Source organism: Cnephaeus nilssonii (assembly GCF_951640355.1).
Source record: "Cnephaeus nilssonii genome assembly, chromosome: 14".
Classification (NCBI taxonomy): Eukaryota; Metazoa; Chordata; class Mammalia; order Chiroptera; family Vespertilionidae; genus Cnephaeus; species Cnephaeus nilssonii.
In genome coordinates, this window is record NC_137085.1 from 22,131,200 (window position 1) to 22,155,015 (window position 23,816).

The 23,816-nt window shown below is 39.9% G+C and overlaps 1 protein-coding gene across 2 annotated transcripts in view; it reads right to left on the minus strand.

Annotated features, from left to right (window-relative positions):
- The window catches only part of SLC44A1 (solute carrier family 44 member 1), a 123,030-nt gene that overhangs the window by 33,781 nt on the left and 65,433 nt on the right, over positions 1 to 23,816 (minus strand). For both annotated transcript variants that reach the window (XM_079790449.1, XM_079790448.1), the window contains exons 4-5: positions 9,632 to 9,768; positions 1,208 to 1,298 (exon numbers count right to left, since the gene is read on the minus strand). In XM_079790449.1, coding sequence (XP_079646575.1) covers positions 1,208 to 1,298; positions 9,632 to 9,768 — 228 coding nt within the window. The remainder of the gene's footprint in view (positions 1 to 1,207; positions 1,299 to 9,631; positions 9,769 to 23,816) is intronic.

The window sequence follows — 23,816 nt, forward strand, 5'->3', positions numbered from 1 at the left end:
TTTCTAAAAAATATATATTTTTATTGATTTCAGAGAAGAAGGGAGAGGGAGAGAGAGATAGAAACATCAATAATGAGAGAAAAAATCACTGATTGGCTGCCTCCTGTATTTCCCCCACCAGGGATGAGCCCAGAACCTGTCATGTGCCCTGACTGGGAATTGAACCCCGATCTCCAGGTTCATAGGTCAACGCTCAACCACTGAGCCACACCAGCTGGGCTATCTCCTTTCTTATAAATCTATTTACTGGTATAATTTTAAAATTTGCTTTACTTACAACTACCGTGAGATTATTCCCCATCCTTGTATCCATTATATGCAGTAGGTACTTAATAATAAATGTTTGTTGAATAAGACCTTGGATAAGATATGCAAACAGCCTATAGCAGAGAATGTACCTGAAGGAGATAGCCTGAAATAAACTGTGGAGAATAATCCCTGCCATATATATATATTTTTTTTAATTTTCAAAATAAATTGAAAAATAATCCTCGTTAGTATTTGTAGGATCAATTTCAAAGAATCTCTGGACTGTGAGGCTTGGCTTCTAAGTTTACTGCAGATTGTATGATTCAGCAATTTTGTATACTTAAATATTAAGGCATTTAAAAAAAAGGGGGGAGCCCCCACAAGAAATGCAAAATACCTGGTAATGAGAAAAGTTGTTTGCCTGTGTGTGTGTGTGTGTGTGTGTGTGGGTGTGTGTGTGTTTTAAGATGTAAATTAGATGCTCTTATTTCTTTTTTTTCTCCAATTTTTTTATTATTAAGGTATTATATGTGTACATATCTTACCATTGCCCCCCCACCCCACTCCCATATATGCCCTCACCCCCCAGAGTTTTGCGTCCATTGGTTATGCTTATATGCATACATACAAGTCCTTTGATTGATCTCTTATCCTCCCCACCTCTCCCTAACCTTCCTGCTGTAATTTGACAGATTGTTTGATGCTTTACTGACTCTGTATCTATCTTTTTGTTCAAGTTTATAATGTTCTTTATTATCCATAAATGAGTGAGATCATGTGATATTTTTCTTTCATTGAGATGCTCTTATTTCTACTACTACTTTAAAATTTTAGATGTAAAAGTACTGGACTTAGACAACTGGTATCATCGAGCGACCCTTTTCTCAGACTAACATACAGTTTACAATCCACCTACGAAAACAAAAGTCACAAGTTAAAAAAATATGATAACATTTACCTCGCTGGAACTGGTAGTTTGGGGCACAGAGAAGATGCTTTTGCAGATGTATATTCAGAAGGCTTTAGTTTGTAGTGACATAGTGCTGAGCCTGTTGAAAGAAAGTTAAACGTTAGCAAACAGTCTGAATAAGTTCTCTTATTAAGGCACTTAATTTTATTTTGAATGTGAATATTAATTCAACACATATAACTTTCAAACATTATATAATCAAAAAGAATCTGATTTGGTCTATGGCATTGGTCCTCCATCATTTAAAACGTTTCTCCTGCAGTAACTTACATACAAATTTTAAGTGATAATATTAAGGGTAATAACAAGTACTAGAACTACCTTTATTGAGTGATTGCTGCCTGCCATATGTCATATATAGTGTGTGTGTGTGTGTGTGTGTGTGTGTGTGTGTGTGTGTGTGTATATATATATATATATATATATATATATATATATAATTTTTTAAAAATAAGCAACTGCAATTCTAACTGACCAAACTGCATCCAAGAATGTCTCTAAACAAATGAACCAAAGAAACATGATAAAATTCTCCTGTTGAAGAAACCAAGAGTTTTTGCCAGCCCCACTGCTTCTGAGGATTAGGCCAAGCAGCCCATTCCTAAGGTTCTGTTCCCCACCAAGTTTCTCATCTCCAGAGGAGGGCTGGGAGTGGTGGTGGGGAAGGGGAACCTGTCCCCTCCTCCCACATGCCGGGAACTCTTAGGAAGTTACTGGTGGGGTAAGCCTCTCCTTTCATCCCATAAATATTAATTGTATCATTTACTATAACCCTATAAGGCACGTATGTATTATTAAACCCACTTTATAGAGAAGGAAATAGAGGCCAAGAAATAAGGTAAATAACATGCCCAAAATGGCACAGCTACTAAGCAGTAGAGGTGCGATTAAACTCTAGATCTCTTTGACCACAAAACCCACATTCACCTACATATGCTGCTTCTCTTTCCTATGCTTCCCATTACTATTTAAAATTATTGCATAGAGCACATGCGCATTCAGATAATACATTACTTTTTTCTTACTTAAAAGGCAAGACATGATAATTAAATAAACTGAACAAATTGATTAAACTGATAAAAGAATCCTCAATTTTCAGATAGTTTAAAACAACTTAAATTCAATCCTAGATTGGTTATGCAACCATCTATTTCTCTGACTATATGGCTAATATATATCTACACAATATATAAAATTCAGATGAATACAATCCACCAAATGGATAAATATTTTAAGAACTTGATAACTTTGTAATATAGCAACTAAAATACTGTAAGGTTCATTGTACAATAGATATTGTTAACTGAGGAGATTTAAACTATAGTCTAATTTTTCCGAGGACCTACAGCCTTATATCATGTAAACTTTTATATTTTATTAGTTGACGTTCTTACCAGATTACTAATTTGATCAAATACTTTATTATTAAATACAAATAGGATTAGCTTTGCATTTGTGTTATAGAAAAAAGGGACTTTTATCATGTACCACCACAGGAAAAGTGCAAAATATAATGTGAAGTGAAAAAGTTGGATTTTAACACTGAAATAATTACAGAAACATCATGGAAGGATGTGAGAAGAAACTAGAAGGAAATACAGAAAAAGATTTGTTGGGACAACACGAGTGGAAGTGATTTTATTTCATTTATATCTTGTCCTATCAAACAATAAGATTTTAGAAAGCCACAAAACCTGCATTTACTTCAGTAATGCTGCCCCCCAAACCAGCAACCAACTTGTCAAGTGTTTAAATACGTGGGCTGTAATAGCATACTTACATAAATACATGTACCATTTATTTTATATAAAGATAATTCAAGAGGTACTTGAAAGTTACAGGGCACTATTCTTCAAGTTTCTTCATCTTTTTAAGATAGTCTCAATAGGAAACAAAGTTTTTGGAATTATTTTTAAGCATTCTTTTCCATTGTAATGACTACTTAAGTTCGCAAAATATTAAAAACCCACCTCTTCTGAAATTAGTCTTTCCTGTATGAAGATAATGCCACTTGACTCCACTTACAGCAATGGCAAGCAAACATTTCAGATTAATCCCTAAAATAGCTGGGAGTCCTATTATGGAATTGCACATGAAAAAAACCAGCAACTGTGCCAATAACTGCAGAGCACCCAATGTGATCAACTTCCTGATCTGAATTGTCAACTTATTTCTTTCAGAGTCCAAGATGGAATCGATTTGCACAATATAAAAGGCCCAACTAAAGCACTTTGCGTCGGAGCCGTCAAACACTGCTCCATCTGAATTCTGGGAACATAATCTCCACCCCCACTCTCTCTCCATTTAAAAAAGGAGGTCAGCAGGTGCAACAGAGTTCAATTTTATAAATACTTTCCTAGGATAATGCTCAATGAAAGGATAATAGCCTTATCTCTGATGGTATTCTGGGACACAGGCCAGTACTAAATAGATCCTGTACTAAATAGATTAAAGGGGAAAGATCTTTACAATGTGCTAGTCATAACAATCAGAAGAAACCTTATACTGCTTCCCGTTTGAAGGGCTGATGGACAGAGAAGCCTCAATGAAGAATATTAAGACAACCCAGTAATGGCAAACGTTTTACAGTTGCTGTTTTTCTTTCCATGTTTATTAGCTAATGCATTTTCAGTGAACATTTTTAAGGTAGCATCTATCTTTTTTTTTTTTTTAAATAATGGAAGTATAAACAATATAGCACAAGAGGTTTGGTTATAAGCAGTAAGACAAAGTTTTATTTTCTAATGCAAAGAGTAGGGAAAAAACATACTTGAGTAATGAAAAGTCTAAAACAAAAAACAAAAAGCTTATCTCAACCATACTAGAGGCAATCCATGCAACTCAGCCTATGTTATTCAAATGCCATCAAAATGAATGATCTCAGGAATCTAACGTTTGTATATACACATTTATCTCAGTAAACGGTTTCTATAGCTCCCAGAATGTTTAACTACCACAATTTTTCAAATGACTTATAATATTCAATCATTTATTCTGTAGCTCAATTCACTTATAACTCCCCTAAGAGGTTATGTTTCCATCACCACACTCTAAACATTACAGATGGGGGAAAAGCTAATACTTCCAAGGCCTTATGAGCAATCACTAGCAAATTTAGAAGTAAAATTCTTCTAGGCCATAATGCGTCTTCTGTGTCATTCCTAATAATCATAATCAGATAAATATTCAATAAGCTCTTGGGCAAAAGATATATTGTTCCATAGATATCCCAAAACAACATATTTTTGTAAAAACCCAAAACATTTCTATCACCCACTCTCCAAATCTGTTCTGCCTCCTTCCATATATTTTCAATCCTGGTTAATGGCTCCATGAAATCCCCAGGATGAAATGCGGAAGTCATCCTTTCTCTTCTTCTTTATCTACTATCCTCCCATGCCATTCAAGATAAGCAAGATACTGCCTGGCCAGAGTGGCTCAGTGGTTGAGCGTCCACCCATGATCCAGGAGGTCAAGGTTCGATTCCCAGTCAGGGCACATGCCCAGGTTGCAGGCTTGATCCCCAGTAGGGGGCGTGCGGGAGGCAGCCGATTGATTTTCATCATTGATGTTTCTATCTCTCCCTCTCCCAAGAAGCACCCAGTAACCAGCTGGTGGTGTGATATCAAGCCAACCACTAAGTAGCACATACTAGGCACACAATAAATATTTGCTGAGTGAATGAATTTTTGACATATATGTGCAAGACTCCTAAGTACTGTGGAGGACAAAGAGGAGTGTGACTGTCTACTGTGATGCAATCTCCTTAAACATGAGGACTACACCTTGTTTTTGTCTCTTTGGCACATACTTAACAAGTACTAATTAATTATTTGTAGAATGAGGAATTAGTTTAAATTGCATTATCAAATGTAAGAATTTTTCCCACTTTCTAAAAAATTGAATTTACTGGGGTGACTGGTTAATAAAGTTATATAGGTGTACAATTCTACAATACATCATCTACATATTGTAATGTGTGTTTATCACCCCAAGTCAAGTCTCCTTCCTTCACCATTTATCCCCCCTATGCCCTTTTCTACCTCCCTTTCCCTCTGGTAATCACCATGCTATTGTCTATGTCTGATTTTTTTTTTTTTTTTTTTTTACTTAACCCCTTCACCTTTTTAATTTTCCCACTTTTTAACAATCAAGCTTCCTTTGCTGATCTCTGACTTGGAGTCAATCAAATCAGTTGGTAGGGTTGATTATTTCATTCATTATAACTGATAACAAGTCTAATCTTTTGATTTCAGTGTACCCCCCCCCCAAAAAAAAAAAGAATCCATACTAACTCTGTGGTTTAAGTTGTATTATCACTGATTAGTTAATGATAATCAAAAGTATTGTTAATATTCACAAATTTTATCTAAATGGATCACATACTATTTCAAGATTTTCAACTGCAAAGCGATGATCACCAAGAAAGCACCAAGCTGCATGGCTCTGCTCAAAATCTGAACGTGGTCCAAATGGCAGGTCACAAAGCTCTCAAAATGGACCCAAACCACAGAACATCGAAGAAGCACTCTTAAGTGGGAGTGCTTTCTTACAAGCTATAAACGGGGCACAAACAAAGGGAAAATAAAGTTTCTGCCAGTTTACTCCTAGGTTACAGAAAAACAAAACATACATTATAAAATAGTTGGATAGGAATAGTGCAAAAGATGATAAGGAATTCCATGTAAAATATTAGCACCCTAACCTGACCACAGGTTATTCTCATTTCTAAACTGTTGTTTAGAATTCAGATCGCAAGTGGAAAGGCTAAAATGACATGCAACGCCTCTGGCACAGTGCATGGTATAAGGCAGGTGCCAATACGTGGTCTGCTCAAACACAACACAGGGCTTAAGTAGGATTTATCCACTCAGACTTAGATGCCCATGATAACAATGGGGCCCTGGAGTAAAGTGAAGGGTGGGTCTACTGGCCAGAGGTGGTGGTCGGGCCAGAATTAGAGAAGGGAGAGGAGGGGAGAACCGGCTGAACAGGCATTATCTTCCCTTCCCTTCGCCACCTGTCATGGTCTGGCTGGGTTGAGATGAAGTTAGCAGCGGCGGGAGAAGGATTATTTCCACTCCCTACAATGTACACATTATTTGAGTTTTCAACAATAATGATAATAAAGAGGACAGAAACCTGTTCAATGGAAACTGGAGGGAACGAAAGTTGATGGAATTCATGCTCTGCTGAAAATGAGCTCTCCCCGGCCGGTTGCAGTTTCTCTGTAGGGAATAAGATTAGGAAAGAGGAAAAACAAGAGGGCTTAAAAGAAAAAAAATGGAATGAATAATCACTTGGAGAATATGTGTGAGAGAGATGAATGAATACATAAGATGAATTATTTAAGAGGTGAATAAAAAGAACTGATTTCACAGCAATTCTGGTTAGATTGAAGCTAAACAATTTACCTGCTGGTGGCAACTCACATGGATACAGAATTGAGCAAAGGCTATATAGTACGCTGAGAGAATGGGAAATCAGTATGTGGCAATAGAGATGAAGGGGGAAGTTCAGCCCGTGGTTCTTTCGGGAAACATTTATGATAGCTACTATGTTAAGTCTTATATTAGGGCTGGGATATTCCAAGATGAAGAGAGTATGACCCAGCCCCCAGGAAACTCATGCACTACTGAAGGAAGATGATAAAACAAAGAAGTCTAATTCTCAGTCCCTGTGGTATTTGGCAACTTTCACTTTTTTAGAGCAATTTTTAAGTTATTTTAATCCCTAGCATTATGTATTTGTGATATTTATGTCACATATAAACTATGCACCATAATAATAAAATGCACATTTGTACACTTACCACCCAACACACATACAAGAATTTATACTTTTATATTCACCTAAATCCTTCTGCTTGCTTTCCAAACTCTTTGTAATATGAGAGCATATTACATGACCAATCTAATTTCCAGCTATTTCTTCCAAACTTTCTATTCTAGTCAGACATACTGGACAGAATGGTCCACAAACGTAAATGTCCAAGAAAACAGCTCCTCTTTTTATCTAAAAGAAACAAAAATTGAGGAAATATTTTATTTGCCTAATGAATGCATTTCTTACTACAGGAGCCAAGAGCTTTCCTTTGTAAACTTTTAAATGATTTGTAAAGGTAATAGGAGTTCATATGAATGAACAGTTGTAAGTGCTAAAAAGTACTCCCAAATGTTGTCATGGAAACATAAAATTCCCTGAAAAGGATGTATATTATCTTTTCATTCTGGTAAGAAAAATGTTATTTTATCTTGAACTTTAAAATAAGGTTTACAATTATCATTTAAAACGAACTGTCATTCTTTCCCTTTCATGAACATTTTAATTGTGGTAAAATACACATGATAACAATTTATCGTATTAACCATGTTTAAGTGTACAGTTCAGTGGTATTAAGTACATTCACATTGTTGTGCAACCATCACCACCATCCATCTCCAAAATTCTTCATTTCTTGCAAAATTCAAACACTTTATGCATAACACAACTTCTCATTCCTCTCTCCCCACAGCCCCGGCAACCACCATTCTACTGTTGCATTATTATTATTATTATTATTATTATTATTATTATTCCACCAGTGGAATGTAATAGTCTTCCTGCCTCAAGTCCCTCTCTACTTCCAGCTCATGTTAATCCCTTGCTCAGAAGTCAGTGGTAAAAATAATAAAATGAAGGTGTATATGTCTTACCCAGGGGAATCATTCAGTGTATTTGTCCTTTTGTAGTTGGCTTATGTCACTTAACATAATGTCTTCAAGTTTTATCCATATTGTAGCAAAATGATATTTACCAGGCAATGTTCTACTCATTTTTCATGTATTAACTCTTCATAACAGCGCTATGAGGTAGTTCAGGTACCTATATCATTCCTATTTCATAGATGGGGAAACTGAGGCATGGAGAGATTAAGTAACTTGTCCAAGCCTCACAGCTTTTAAATGGAAGGACCAATTTGTGAACCTGGATAATCTACTTCTAGAGCCCACACTCCTAACCACTCAATGGCACCACCTCCCAAAGTACACTGTGTATATGCTCACACTGTCTAAGATTTTAGAAAACCCCTTAAAGAATAACTCATCCCTCCCTAAGAAACCTGATAATGACAAGGCTGATAGTTCTGGCATCAGACTCAGCACATCAACACATCTGAGGATATCATGTGGGAAGAGAAAATGAGATCTTAAAGAGTAGTTGATGGCTCTTTATTCAATGTCCACCAAGTAAGTGTCCAGTATTCCTCATGCATCATCTCATTTAATCCTCACAACAACTTAGGAGGGGGAGCATTATTTTAAAGCCATACTTTATCAGATGAGGAGATCTAGGCTCAAAGAGGCTACACCTTCTGTCTCTCATTACAGAGCCTGTCAGTGACAGAGGCAGAAGTAGAATCCAGATCAAATTAATCCCATGCCCTTCCCACTACCTAATGCTGCGGGCATTTAGCAGCGGACAGGAATACGGCCAGTCTGTAGAGTTTTTGCCCTCAGACGTCTAGCATCCCCATCAGATAGACTGTGGAGCCATGCTAGTGTGTATAGCTGTGTCCCGAGGTTGTTTCTCCAGCCAGCTAGAAGTTATACCTGAGTCAACCCTTGTTCGAAGAAACTAGAGCTAGACTATGCATTTGGGCAGGACTGTGGCAGCTCTGAGGACTCCTACACACAAAATACACACATGAAACCTCATGCAAGTTAAAAAACACAGGCTTTGGGGGCTATTAGTATGTGGCCCTTCACAAAAAGAGGTTAAAAAATTATCTGGGGAGAATTTTGATGAGGTTAGAAAATCAAGAGAACAGAGCCAGAGTTCAAGAAATTGACAGCTTGTTTTCACAGCTAATTCTCATATGTTTGACCTCAAAGTTTCTCAAAACTTCATTCTTAGAAAAATGGTTAAGACATAACGTTAAATTAAAAACGCAAAAGACAAAATTATATACAATAACACACTGAAAAATGGTGAAACTTTGTTTTTCACTTCATTATCTCTTTTCTGAACTTTTCCAATTTCCTATAATAAACATCTGTTACTTAGGAAGGAACACCCCCCCCCCCCCCCAATTTTACCTGGTGTAGTCTAGTAATTCCCAAGTACTCAATTAGGATACATCAAAATCACCTGAGACATTTGTTAAAAATACAAATTTCCAGTGTCCAAAGACCTACTCAGTCAGAATTTCCCGGGTGGGGCCCAGGAATCTGGTTTTAACAAGCTCCTAGGTGACTATAACATTTGTATATCAAGGAAAGTCTATAGTACTTTCAGGTCTCTTTTTCTTTTTACGATTTTTTTATGACTTTTATTTTTAAACACTAGGCAAACTTACATTAGAAGGCAAACACATAAAATTTAAGTGAGAATAAGTGACTGGGGTGTAGACTCAGATGCCTAAAGTCTCACCATTCATCTCTGCAAACTTCTGAACGTCACTCAGGGTTTTCAGCTCTTGTCTTGGACATGCTGCTACACACAGTGCTTCAGACTTGATCTTCCGGTTGATCAAGTCCAGATTGCACGGATCCAAAAAGAACACATACCTACAGCATGGAGAAAAATATTGAGATACTATTTCCACAAAATACATTCTGGTTCACTGCGCATCTGACTCAGCCTAAAAGCAAAGAACATCTATTCCATACTCCTCCACAAATTTAATCATGGATGCGGGAACATTTCACAAATCTAATCACAGATAAGCTTTTTAAAGAATTGCTTATAAATATACTATTAAAAGCAGGGATGAAAAGTAATTGTAGGACTCCTTTTTCATGATCTGTTTTTTCAAAATTAAAATTTGTCATGTGTATTTTATACTTAGAAATGATCTATTTTCATCTTTAAAAATAATTGGTTTTATTTTTATTTTTTGGTCAAACTTGTACCCCCCCAAAATTACTGGAATATAGCAATACTGCTATATAACATGAACTGTAGTTTATATATAAACTTTAGTTAATGAATATATAATTATATATAAAATGTCTAATTATAAAAATGAGTATATAAAACTTTAGCTAATCCTATATATAATAAAGAGATAATATGCAAATGGTTGTCACACCATCATGCTGTAATGACTCAGACACTCAACACTGGGGAGAGAGGAATGGAGGCCAGCCAGGCTGCAGCCCGGGAGAGGGACAAGCTGCCTGCCCCATGGTCCTGGGTGCCAGTGGCCCGGGGGGAAACCGCCCGCCCATGGTCCCCTGTGGCTGCGGCTGGCCTGGGCAAAGCCGGCCTGGGTCCTGGGTGCCTGCGGCCAGCCAGAGGGAGGTAAGCCCAGGTCCCAGGTGCCTGCAACCAGCTGGAGGAGGCAATCCTGGGTCCTGGGTGCGGGGCAAGGCGAGGCAGTTAGGAGCGATCAGGCCAGCAGGGGAGCAGTTAGGGCGATCAGGCAGGCAGGCAGAGGTGGTTAGGGGAGATCGGGCAGGCAGGCAGGTGAGCGGTTAGGAGTCAGTGGTCCCAAATTGCGAGGAGCAGTCAGACATCCCCCAAGGGGTCCTGGATTGGAGAGGGTGCAGGCCGGGCTGAGGGCACCGCCCCCCCTGGGCTGTGCACAAATTTTGTGCAATGGGCCTCTAGTGAATATATAATTATAAAAATGCATTATAAAATTAAATATATAAAGTTGAATGAAGACTAGAGGAAAATATACGAACATTTTAACAACAGCCATTAATTTTTTTTCATTAATTTTAATTTTCTTTTACTTTTTAGAATTCTCATTGTCTAGAAAGAATGAAAATTATTTTTGAATTGATACTATAATAAATATTATTTAGTATAATAGTCCATTTCATTGAAACAAAATAATTCCCAAATTATAAGTTATCCCTTTTGTATACTGTACAAATGTACATATTTGAGAAAAGGAAAGATTAATCAGAAATTACATTAAAATAGCTTTTTTAATGTTTTGAGGTACAAAAGATGACAAAGATTGCACATGTTATCATTTGCCCAAAGAGAAAGTAAGAGCCAAATCTTCTTAACTGAGAGAAGCAAAGCCTAATATTGTGGGTCAAGGGAGGGAGCACAAACAGAAATGCTCTCATGCAAGATTATAGCTATAGAACCCCCAACCCTGGGTTCAATTCTGTTGGGTCCATATGAAAAGTTAATCATGCATCTGCCAATAGCCTTCCCCACACTGTTAAACTCCGCTGCTATGCAAACTATGACTCAATTCAGGCAATATAACAAAACGTAAGAAATAGGTGAGAAAACTGAAAAGCAAAAATATAAAACCAACTGAAACCTATAGAATTTTACTAACCAATTCACCCCAATAAATGTAATTAAAAGTATAAAGTCAATACATATAAAGAAAAAAATTAAATAGGAAAAAACAGTATGTGTGTGGGGGATGGGACTAGAGAGACCCCTGCAGGTGGAGTACGCCGGACTGGCATGCTTCCGTGGAGCAGTGGACAGGAGCTGCGGGGAAGTGGGGGGAGGAGGACGACGCGTGCAGGCGTGGCTACAAACCGCGAAACTAAAATAAATAATTTTTGTGTAACCCTGTTAACGACTCCAATACCATTCATGTTCGACAGAAAAAAAGGAAAGGAAAGAAGCCAGGCAGAAAGGTGTGGTTTGGAAGTGGGACTGCTTCTGTGGCTGATGACGATGAACCAGCACAGAGAAAACTCTGCCAACCTGTGTGTGGAGACAGTCGCTCCCTTACTAACTCCCTCTCCGTCCTGTGCATCTTACTGAGCATGCCCATGCCTGGGACCCCGTGCAATGAGCCACACAAAGCCAGCCCCTGGCCAAGGGAACACACCGGTCCTTGAGGAAGGTGTCATAAAAACCTTTAGATTATTTACTACCACCACGAAAATACTATTATTTTAACAAAAAAAATAAAAAATAATGGTAGCTAACATTTGTTGAGTACTTACTATGTACTAGACACCTTATTAAACCCTTTACACATATTAACTCATTTATCCCCACAACAATCCCGTTTTACGCTTCTGCATGGGAAGGTGGGGGGTGGGCAGTGGAACTGGGGTGGGGAGAGGTGCACAGTTTTAAGTGATGCCTTGGAAATACCTGGAGAAACCACGGGACAGCAGGATAGCAGGCTAGAGGGAAGGAGAGAAAGCCAGAGGCGTCCAGGGTCTGGCCGCTGGGTCAACGCTAGTGCCTCTCTCAGCCTCCCGAGAACAGATGCCTGGTCTGACTGTCCTGCAGGCTTCTCCCCAACCCAAAGCCAAAAGTGCCCTCAGTATATTTCCAGCTTCTTTCATACCTTAAAGCACATCACCCTGACGGCTATGCCACAGTGACTGGGCAGCAGCCTTATACCTCACCGGGGTCAGACCAACCTGAGCGTGCTTCCTGGTTCTCTTTCTTAACAGTTGTCTGACCTTGGGAAACACATTTGCCCTTCTGAGCCTGCGCTTTCTTACATGTAAAACTGCCGAGCACCTATTTTACAGGTTGCTGCAATGTTGTTGGTAACCCACACAAAGCACCTAACGTGTGTATCTATGCAGTGATCGTATCATTGAGAAAACAAACTTTCACAGGTTTATATCTGATAGCAAGGCATTAAATCCCAACACTTTCTGGTATGGACACAAAACAGGACTAACTACTAATATTCCATTTCCGTTTGGAAGAGAACCCTGTGTGGGAGTGTTCATGCCAGTCGCGTGACTGGCCTTGGTAAGGACCAAGAAGGCCCCCAGAGCTGGTCCAGCACAAGGAAACCAGTGCGGAGGGAGAGAAGAATTCTACAGTGACTGGAACGCTGTGAAATGGACACGGCACGTTGTTTAGCCTGGTTTGTAAGAATCGACTTCAACAGGACTAAAAATAGAAATGATTTTAAATGGTATCCTTAGGAAATACACGCACATACATAAACCAGTACACTTAAAACCATCACCCACCTCCCGAGTCAAAAAACATAGTAAACTTAATTCCTTACACATTTCACATATTCCAAGGCACATACATACAACCCATGTGTGCACACACCCACCCGATGTTTTGAATAATTTATAGGCGTTACAATCAGATTCTGTGAACAGTGATGGGATGTTTGGGTGCTGGGAACTGTCACATTCATGACTTTGAGCCTCCCAACAACTCTATGAGAGAGAGGCCATCACCACTCCACAAAGACAGAACTGAGACCCCGAGGATGGACTCCACAGCCCACGACAGGCAGCAGGTGCCAGAGCAGGAATGAAAATCTCGTCTTTCTGATTCTGAGTTTCATTCTGTTTCTAATCTGCTCTATTCTCAAAATATTTCCTACAAACAGAATTGATAATTTTAAAACTGTTCTGTGTTGACTTTTTAACAAATTAAATTTATTGGGGTGACATTGGTCAACATAATCTTATGTTGACTTTTCATATTATTTCTAGCATTCTGAAGTTTATCCAGTCCATGGCAACATATTTATAAGTGGTTATATTTTAACTAATTAGTATTTAAGTAAATATTTCAGAATAGGAAAAGTGCTTGCATCAAACAAACTTATGATTCATTAAAACCACACTTTTTTTTTTTGCGTTTTGACTTGAAAATGTCCTTACCCAGGGAAACAAAGTGAACTATATATGCAGTTTTATTTTCTTGAAATAAAACTAATACCCAACTCTCAAATAAGCATGGCATTGGCAGACCAGACTGTAATAACTAACAAATCTACAATGAGTGTTTCTCAACCGAGAGGGTGACAGACCCCAGGTGAGAGGCTGTAAAACATTCTAGAAAAGTTTCTTAAAACTCTCAGCCTACTTTCATTCTGCCTCCAGGAACAGGGTTGGGAAAGGGATGGGGCATATGAATCTGAAAAAGCATCTCAGGCAACTCTGATTACACACCTTGGCCCCTTGGCCCCATCCTCTCAGGGGGGAGACCCACTGGCACGGATAACTGAGTTAAGAGTACATTTTCATTGCTATCCTCACTAAATCTCTTACTAGACCTATTAATAACGTAAGTTAAGGGAATGAAGAAAAATGCTTGGAGTAAACTGTAAGGTAAGCAAATATAAAGGATGGCAGTTAAGGCATGTAAATATACACTGCAGCAAAAAAGAAAAAAGACAAAACAAAACAAAAATAAAATAAAGCAAACAAAAAAAGAAACTAAGGAAAAAGAAAAAATATATTATAGTCAAAGTGGTTTCTGGGAATTATCAAAGGAGAGAAAAAGATAAATTTATTTTAAATTGAAATTCTGGAAATACATTAAGTTATCCCCAAAAAGACAGGAGAGGAGAGATATCTAAATAAAACATCTATCTAGCCCTGGCTGGGTGGCTCAGTTGGTTGAGCATCATCTCATGCACTAAAAGGTGGTGGGTTCGACTCCTGGTCAGGGCACCTACCTAGGTTGTGGTTCATTCCCCTTTCGGGGTGTGTATGGGAGGCAACCAATCGTGTCTCTCTCACATCGATGCTTCTCTCTCCAAAATACACTGAGTGGCCAGATTATTATGATCTCTGAACGCATAATAATCTGGCCACTCAGTGTGTGTGTGTGTGTGTGTGTGTGTGTGTGTGTGTGTGTGTGTGTTTTAGAGGCCAGGTGAATGAATTCGTGCATGGGTGGAGTCCAGCCAGCCTGGCCAGGGGGAGGGGACATGGGCAGTTGGCCGGCCTGCCTGCTGGTCGAACTCCTGGTCGAGGGGACAATTTGCATATTAGCCTTTTATTATATAGGATATACACTGAGTGGCCAGATTATTATGCGTTCAGAGATCATAATGATCTGGCCACTCAGTGTAAATCTCTTTAAAAATGTCTATCTACACAGAGAACTCAAGGGGACAGATACACCAAAGATGAAAGCCGGGCGATTGAGGAACGGAAGGGCACTACCTCACAGCAGCTCAGGAAATGAGACAAGAGGCACAGGGACAAGAGGGCTGACCTTTGAAGCTGTGCTCAGAGCAAGGAGATAGCACTGAATGATCTGATGTAGGTAACGATACACGAGAAGGTTCAAAACTAGAAACTAGTTGAAACTTCCATGTTGCTTTCACTTTCTTCCCGGAATTCAGGGCGAAGGTAAAGAAAGGAAGATTTACCAAGAATTTACTTTGGGCCACAAGGAACCTCGGCGCTGCCCTCACACATTCTAATTCAACAAGAGAGAACTGAGACATACAAATTGGGCAACTGACTTGAACCCTGGGGAGACCGACTCCCAAGTGTGGCTCTTCCCACCACCGCCATGCCCGTTCACACTGGAGAGTGAGAATGAATGTAATGGAGTGTCAGTTAAAGACCCATCAAGTCAGCTGATTAAACTAGGGCGATCCTCTGGGACCCCAGAGCAGACAAAGCCCTTTCTGGACACGATGGTGCTGTCCTCCTGTCGTATGCAACACACCCATGATAAGGACTAAATAAATGAGGAGAAACCATTCATTCAACAAACACTCTTCAGTGTTAACTAGGTGGCCACTCCTGAGCAAGGCCCTGGGGATACGAAATTCATAAAAAACACACAACTTTGGAATGCAAGTAACTCAGAGTCTAGAGAAGAAAAGACAAAAAATACAGAGTCATTTCAAAATCCTGTGCTACGTGGCGAGGTTGAGATGGTGGAGGAAAGGGTGCGATTCTGCACGGGGGGGGTCAGGGGTCCCGGGGGAAGCATGGAGCAGGAGGCAGTATCTAAGCCACATTTTGAAAGTGAGTAGGAATTTCCCAGGCAGCTGGGGAAGGGAGCGCTCCAGACAGAGGAAACTGCATGTGTAAAAAGCACAGAAACATGAAAGAGCATTATTCAAGGAACTGCAAATAACTTGATAAGGTGGGCTATGGGACGGGACATCAAAGGGCTAGGCGCCAAGGAGAAGCGGGGGGCAGGAGAGGTAGCCGTCCTTGGAATCTGGAGGATCTTACAGTTCGATTCCATTAGGCAACGTGCTTTCAAATGGCCATGGCACGGTGCTGCCTGGTGTAGCCAGCCCCTCGGGTTGAAGGCCAGAGAGGGCACCAGCAGCGCGCCTCCAGAGATGAGCCTCTGCCATTAAACTGCCTCCTGCTGCCATGGCAACTCTCTGCGGCAGGGCTCTTTGGAGCAAAAGGTGGCAAGCAGATCCGGGGTCTGCTGGCCGCCTCCTGCAGAATTTGGCTTCTTTCCTCTCTAATCAGGAGAGAAGCACTAACGCGGGGAAGCTGGCTGAAAAATCCCTCCGTCGTCTTCTGCATTAGTGATTCCTGACACGTGCTTTCCTCAGGGAGGAATAAAAATGGAGTCTGATCATTTGTCCAATTATTGCCTCATATCAATTACAATTTATAGCCCCTTTCTACAGAGTATGGTGCTGCTAGTGAATCATACCGAAAGGAAAACAGCTTAATGGAGGCTTCAGCTATTGCTAAATATAGACCGTAGAGAGCCGGGACTTGTCCACCACCCACAGTGGAGTTTTGCCCAGAGAAGCCCTCTTTTCTCCCATGTGGGTGCCAGCAAGGCAATCCCAGTCATTCCATCGGGTGGGACCCAACTGTGCCACAAAGGGGTGTACAAGGCAGAGCTCTGGGGCCGGCACACGAACGCAGGAACAACCCAAATGACCCAACCCAATTGCCTGCAACACATAGTCAACTAAAACTTTGCTGGCCCTCAACTTCCTGGGACAAAGCGATGGGTAGAGAGAAACAAGTTGACAGCAGCAATGTGTCTTTAAAGCTGTAACTCTCGAAAGTGGCTGAGAGAGTTGCACCTTGTTCATAACGGCCAAGACTACAAACACAGACCAGAGAACAGAAGAGGACTGAGCTGTGGGAAGCCAGCCATGAGCTCGATGGCAGCGATGCCCCACTGCCTCCCCAATCCTAATGAGGAAAATGCAAAAATATCCTGAGAAAGAGATAGCAGTTGTTGAAGAAATGCCTAAGCATGCCCCGCTTGGACCTGTGCAAGGAAGCACTGAAGTCTCAGTATCATGGACTGAAGTCTCAGTATCACTGCTGTCTCTTCCAGAGTCCTTGATTCATAGACAACTGCTAAGAAGAGAAACTTTCACGGGCTTTCCCAGTAAATTCATAGCACTGACAGCTAAAAACAACCTAAAACTGTGGAGGATGCCCAGAGGTCAGAGTAAGACACCTCTACACAGAGAATGCTGACCCTCTGACCTCCCATCGGCTCCTTTCTGTTCCTCAAACACTCCGGGCACACTCTCACCTCGGGGGAGCTGCCCATCTCTCTGCCTGGACTACTCCCTCTCGGATAAGCAGCACAACGATTGTTAGCTCTCTGACCTGCTTAAGTCGGCACTCAGAGGTCACCTTCTCAGCGAAGCCTTCCACAGGCACCTATCTACAATGCCAACAGCACTCTCTATTCGGGTGTGCCTTATCCATCTCTCCTGCTTCGTTTGTTTCTCCTCGGCGCTTACGCTCACTAACACACTGCATATTTTACTTAATCTGTTTATTATCTGTCTCCACAGGTAGAACGCCGGCTCCCTAACTGCCTAATTCATCACTATATCCCCTGATCCTAAAATAGTGCCTGGGGTGAGGAAGAAGCTCCTTTCCTATTTGTTGAATTAATAAGTGGGTGGTGATTGTGTAAGATTTTGCCAAGTGAGGCAGGGGTGGAGGGAAAGGAAGGAAGAAGATATATTAGGTAGAACGAAATACTCTCATTCATACAACAGAAATGTATTAACATCTCTGCCAGGTGCAGGGCTAAATAAGCACTAGCGATACCGTGATAAATAAGACCAACACCAAGTGTCTCCCTTCCCAGCATTTAGTCTGGAGAGTTGAGAGGCAATTACAAAACAGCATGTAAATGAAACAGTAGAGAAAAGGACAGCAGAGGATGCATCGAAAGGGCCCCAGGAATGGAGAGTCAGGGTAGGAGTCCAATCTAAAGCCAGGACCTACCCTAACCGGTTTGGCTCAGGGGATAGAGCGTCAGCCTGCGGACCGAAGGGTCCCAGATTCGATTCCGGTCAAGTGCATGTACCTTGGTTGCGGGCACATTCCCCAGTGGGGAGTGTGCAGGAGGCAGCTGAATCAACGTTTCTCTCTCATCGATGTTTTTAACTCTCTATCCCTCACCCCTCCTCTCTGTAAAAAATTAATAAAATATATTTAAAATAAATAAATAAAGCCAGGACCTAAAGAATGAGTAAGAGTTAGCAAAGTGTGGAGGAATGGAGGTGGGAGCAGGGCGGGAAGAGAGCATGCAGCGGCTTACAAAGTGAGAGCATAGCATAACTGAGAAAAGGAAAACTGTCAGGATGGCTGAGATGGACTGTGATGAAAGACACAGATGGCTGGGCAGGCAAGCAGGAGCCAGATCTTGTGGGGCCCTGAAAATGGTATTAAAGATGTTAGAATGTTTGCAGTTCATCCTAAAGACTCTGGGAAGCCACTGAAAGTCCACCAGCTGCAATGGGAGTCTGAATTAAAAGTGAGCAAGAATGCATATAAGCATAAACAATGGACGCAAAACTCTGGGGGGTGAGGGGATGTGTGGGTGTGGGGTGGGGGGGGGGGTAATGGTAAGATATGTACACATATAATACCTCAATAAAAAATTTAAAAAAAATACAAAAAAATAAAATAAAAGTGAGCAAGAAAGTAGGGAGATTGCTCAGGAGGCTACTGAATCTCTACTAAGAAATGCTGACTTCGTGGCTCAGTGGTTGAGCGTCAATCTAAGACCAGGAGGTCATGGTTCGATTCCCCATTAGGGCACATGCCCAGGTTGCAGAGAGAAGGGCAACGTCCCCAATGTGAGATTGTGCTGGAGTGTTTGAGGAACAGAAAGGGGACATTTCTCTCTCTCTTTCCCCTTCTCCCTTCCTCTCTGAAATCAATAAAGATTAAAAAAGAAGAAGAAATGATGATTTGGACTAGAGGTAAAAGAATGGCTCCAGTGGGCATAGAACATGTAAGCTGGGAGGAGAGAAGGCTGTGGTCAGAATGGGGAAATTCTTCAGTAATTAGTGTGAATTGATTTTATAGGTGGAGCAGTTAAGGGTGATGACAAAGACCAAGCTGTGACTTCGGAAGAGTGAATCCTGAATGCCCCCACTGAGAAGAAACTCAAACAGTTCCCAGGGCTGGCATGAAAATCAATGAAACAGAATATGTGAAAGTGCTTTGTAAACTGCATGAATTCAGAGGTGGTTAAAATAGCTGGGTCTGCCCATCTGGGTTAAAAAAAGGGAAGAAGCTTTGACATGTAGCTTTGAAACTTATTTTGGAAGATGGTAATAATGAAGAGGATTATAATAAATAGCAGTTAACATTTATGGTTCCAGGCAATGTGTTAAGGAGTATGCATCATTTATCATATTAATTCTCCAAAACACCCTAGCAAGTAAGTACTACTATTATCCTCATTTTACAAATGAAGATCTTTAGGCCAAACATATTATTGTGACTTTCTCCAGTGTATATCATCATTGGTTATCTGTCTACTGAATCTACCTTTATAGATCTATCTCCAATTACATGAAAAATCTTACCATCATAGAAAAACTACAAATACTATTCCCACTGTGTTGCTTTTATCTTTATATCAGAGAATCAAACTTTATATATATATATATATATATATATATATATATATATATATATATTATTGATTTTTTACAGAGAGGAAGAGAGAGGGATAGAGAGTTAGAAACATCGATGAGAGAGAAACATCGATCAGCTGCCTCTTGCACACCCCCTACTGGGGATGTGCCCGCAACCAGGGTACATGCCCTTGACCGGAATCGAACCTGGGACCCTTGAGTCTGCAGGCCGACACTCTATCCACTGAGCCAAACTGGTTTTGGCCAGAGAATCAAACTTTTTGATCAAACATGGTCACTTTGGTACTACTTTACATCTTATTGCTTCAACAATGTATAAATGATCTCCTCTCCACAACAAAGGTAAGTACTGTATGTTTGCTTTAAAATATCTAACTCATCTGGAATTTATTTTGCATGACTTGAGATTAAATTAGATGTATATGTAGTTTTCTTCATATTGTCATTCAACAATGTCTTTTATTAAACATCAACTACTTTCAGTTTTTATTTTACTTTATTAATCAACTAGAGGCCCGATGCACGAAGATTCGTGCAAGAATGGGCCTTCCTTCCCCTGGCTGCCAGCACCGCCTTCGCTCTGGCCCAGAGCTGCCTTTCCGCCTTTGCTCTGACCCAGAGCCGCCTTTCTACCTTCCCGCCTTCCCACACTGCTCAGAGGCCCGGAGCGGCTGGGGCGGTGCAGAATGCCTGCGTCGTCATAATATGTATGCAAATCAACCTGCCATCTTTGTTGAGATAATTTGCATATTCACTCCTGATTGGCTGGTGAGCGTTGCGAAGGTACGGTCAATTTGCATCTTTCTCTTTTATTAGTGTAGATACATTAAACTATCAGTTTATTTCTGATTTTTCTATTTTGTTTCCATCACTGTAATTAATCTACATTCAGGTAGTCCTGTTAATAATATACTTTGGAATAGTTTCGGTATTAAATGCAAAACTCCTTGCCCTGGCCAGTGTGTTCAGGTTAGAGGATCAGCCCTTAGACTGAAGGGTCACTGGTTCGATTTCTGGTCAAGGGCACATACCTGGGTTGCAGGTTTGATCCCTGGCCCCACGTGGGGCACATGCGGGAGGTAACCAATCAATGTGTCTCTCTTACATGTTTTTCTCTCTCTTTCTGTACTCCTCCCTCTCTCCCTCCTTTCTACCCTCTCTAAAAATCAATGGAAAAAATATCCTCCAGTGAGGAGTAATAAAACAACAACACACACACAAACAAAACCCCACTCCTTTTGCTCCCTCTATACAATCATTAATTAGACAATGACAACTATAGATACATGATCCTCACCAAGTAATCCCGCGCCCCTACATGGTTTGTATGGCCAGTACACTAACTGCCAATATTTTAAAACCAGAAGATCCAAAGGTGTTATGGTCTGAATGTGTCCCCACACGCAAATTCATGTTGAATTATAGTTTCCAAAGATGATGGTTTTAAGGGCCTTTGGGCGATTATTTGGCCATGACTGTGGCGTGCTCGTGAATGGGTTTAGTGCCACATAAAAGAGGTTCCAGAGAGATCCCATCCCCTTCCACCATGTGAGGGCGCAGTGAAAGGTGCCAGTATGAACCAGAAAGAGGACCCTCATGAGAATGTGATCATGCTGCTGCCTTGATCTCGGGTTCCCAGCCTCCAGAACCAAGAGAGAGAAGTTTCTGTTGGCTATAAGCAGCCCAAACAAAGACAATAGGTTGTGTGTACCCCTACTCTCCCTCTGCCAATAGATTGCTCCTAGCTTCTTTTGAAAAATTAGCATCACTGGGCCCATCAACCCACATGCCAAAAATCAGCTACAGCTGAGTAGCAGCTATCTCCTTTTATGGGGCACACACATATAAAGCCCAAAGTACCCAACATTTGTCTCATTTCCAGTCCACATAAGTGATTTACAGTATCTGCCTAGAGGCCTTTGGATTTGCAACCCCTGGTGAAATCCAGTTTCCCGTTCTACCATCAATGACAGAAAGTTCACAGTTACTTTGGTGTTCAACTTCAGAAACTATACGTAGCCTAGATCTCTAGTCTAATCTCTTCTCTACTTCCTGGCATGGCTCCTGATCTTTTATCCCTTGTTTAATTATTTTATAATATATTCATCTAATTCTAACGCTCTCAAATTATTCTATGAACAAGAGTAATTTTTAAAAAGGTTTCCCCCCTAAAGTTCTTGGCTGCTCCTTTACTCTGTGATTTATACTATCAATCAAGTTCAATTCAACATCCTATTGGGATCTTAACTGTTATTGTATTAAATCCATAAATTAACTTTGTTAGTGTTGTCATCTTTATTCTATTAAGACTACTCAGCAAGGAGTAGATTATATATCTATCTCTTATTAGTTTTCTTTTCTATTAAAATATTATAATTCTCTGTATTTGACCCCATATTTTTGTCAGGTTTTAGTTTTTAATAAAACAAGTACTATCTTTTTCATATTTTGTCTACTGATAAATGACTAAATTCAGTTAGGCGTATGCTTTATAACACATGATTTAAGCATCTCATTTCAAGATACATTTTTGTTCAATCTAAACATGCAGGTTATAGTCCCTTGTAATTGGTTAATAGCATTATTTTTCTCTCTATTGACCTACACACATTCAATTTATCTCTTTTATATGATTTGTTGCAGCTAGTTATTTACAACAATCCACAATAAAAAATGTGATATCCTTGTTTTGTTTAATTTTAGATAGACTGTTTTAGCCATGAATAGAAATTCCATCAGCTTTCTTTCATGGCTTCAGACTTAAAATCTACTTTGACAATGGTGCCAAGGTAATTCAATGGGGAAGATAGTCTATTCAATAAAAGATTATGGAAAAGTGGATTTTTGTATGGAAGGAAAAGATAAACCTCAACCTCTTCACACCATATGCAAACATGAAATCATAATGGATCATAGACATAAATATAAGAGCTACATAAAAAAATTTCTAGAAGAAAGCACAGAAAAAATACCTTTGAGACTTTGGGATACATCAGTAATTTCTTAGCTTGAACATGAAAAGCATAAACCATGAAAAAGACACATTTTTGTGTGATTGGTTTTAAATGTATCTAATGGATAAATTAGACTATCAAAATAAAAATATTCTGCTTGTCAAAAGATGTTCCACATCATTGGTCATTAGAAACATGCGATTTAAAACCACAATGAGATACCACTATACACACATTAAAACAGTTACAATTAAAAAGACTGACAATGCAAAATGTTAGTGAGGGGATGCAGCAACTATAACGCCCCTCTTTCCTAGTGGCAATGCAAAATGGTGCAACTCCTTTGGAAAACAGTTTGGCAATTTCTTATAAAGTTAAACATGCCCTCACCATGTGACTCAAGCAATCCCAAGCCTAGGGATCTGCCTAACAGTAATGAAATATCCATACAACATCATATACACAAAATTTCAAAGCAGTGTTATTCACAATAGAAAAAAAATAATTTTAAATGTGGAAATAACCCAACTATCCAAAAAACAGTGAACAGATAAACACAATGTGGTATACCCATGACAGAATACTACTCAGTTATTAAAAAAGAACAAACTACCGATATATTAAACAACATGGATGAATCTCAATAACACTATTATGCTGTGCTTAAAAAACCCTATGTAAGACCACTCTGTACTATATGATTCCATGTAATGAAATTCTAGAGAAGGCAAAACTATCCTGACCGAGAGCAGATCCGTGGTTGCTTAGGGACAGAGCCAGGCAAGGATTGACAACAAAGGGGCCTGAGATAATTTTCTAAGGACAACAGCAGAAGTGTGGATTGTGGTGGAGGGTATACGACTGCATACAGTTACCAAAACTCAAACTGTACACTTATAATCGGTAAATTATTATAGGTAAATTATACCTTAATAAAAGTATTAAGATAAAATATTTTAAGTTTCATTTAAAAAATATACTTTATAAAATCCAACTTAATCTAAGGAGTCCCAGTGTGCAGTAAAGAGTTTAAAACTGCTTAGACAAGAGGTCTGGACTTTGCCCTGGGCTTCTGGGAGTT